This window comes from Penaeus monodon, chromosome 23 (genome assembly GCF_015228065.2).
Source record: "Penaeus monodon isolate SGIC_2016 chromosome 23, NSTDA_Pmon_1, whole genome shotgun sequence".
NCBI classification, from domain to species: domain Eukaryota; kingdom Metazoa; phylum Arthropoda; class Malacostraca; order Decapoda; family Penaeidae; genus Penaeus; species Penaeus monodon.
In genome coordinates this window covers 4,491,228-4,491,571 of record NC_051408.1, presented here as the reverse complement: position 1 = coordinate 4,491,571, position 344 = coordinate 4,491,228, and the positions used below count along the sequence as shown (strand labels likewise).

General features: G+C 49.1%; 1 protein-coding gene across 1 annotated transcript in view; it reads right to left on the bottom strand.

Annotated features, from left to right (window-relative positions):
* LOC119587742 (UDP-glycosyltransferase UGT5-like) overlaps positions 1-215 on the bottom strand; it is a gene marked incomplete in the record, with an annotated part of 10,276 nt that extends 10,061 nt beyond the window's left edge. Inside the window, 1 exon segment of the mRNA XM_037936428.1 lies at positions 107-215. Within this exon segment, the coding sequence (XP_037792356.1) occupies positions 107-112 (6 nt within the window).
* Positions 216-344: the final 129 nt, after the last annotated feature.

The window sequence follows — 344 nt, the reverse complement described above, 5'->3', positions numbered from 1 at the left end:
TTATAGAACACCCTTTTCCACTCGTTAAATAAATCCCCAACCACGAAATTAAAAATAAATAAATAAAAATAGAATAAGCTTCGTATCCCCTTCATGCGATTTTCACCTTCATTTGACAGACGACGAGACACACTTCCGGCCGCTGTTTCTACGGAGTCACAAAACGATAAAATCTCCCTCCTTCGGCTCCTGCAGGTGTGGGCAGCGCGGGGACCTGCAAGCGTCTGCCGTTCTCCTGAAGGACCTGCAGTCCTGCGACCTATTATCAATTCTCGACGGCAGGGGCTTCTTGCCTTGACCTTCGCAGGCTCTCTCACGTCCGGCCGTTTTTGCAGACTGCACTC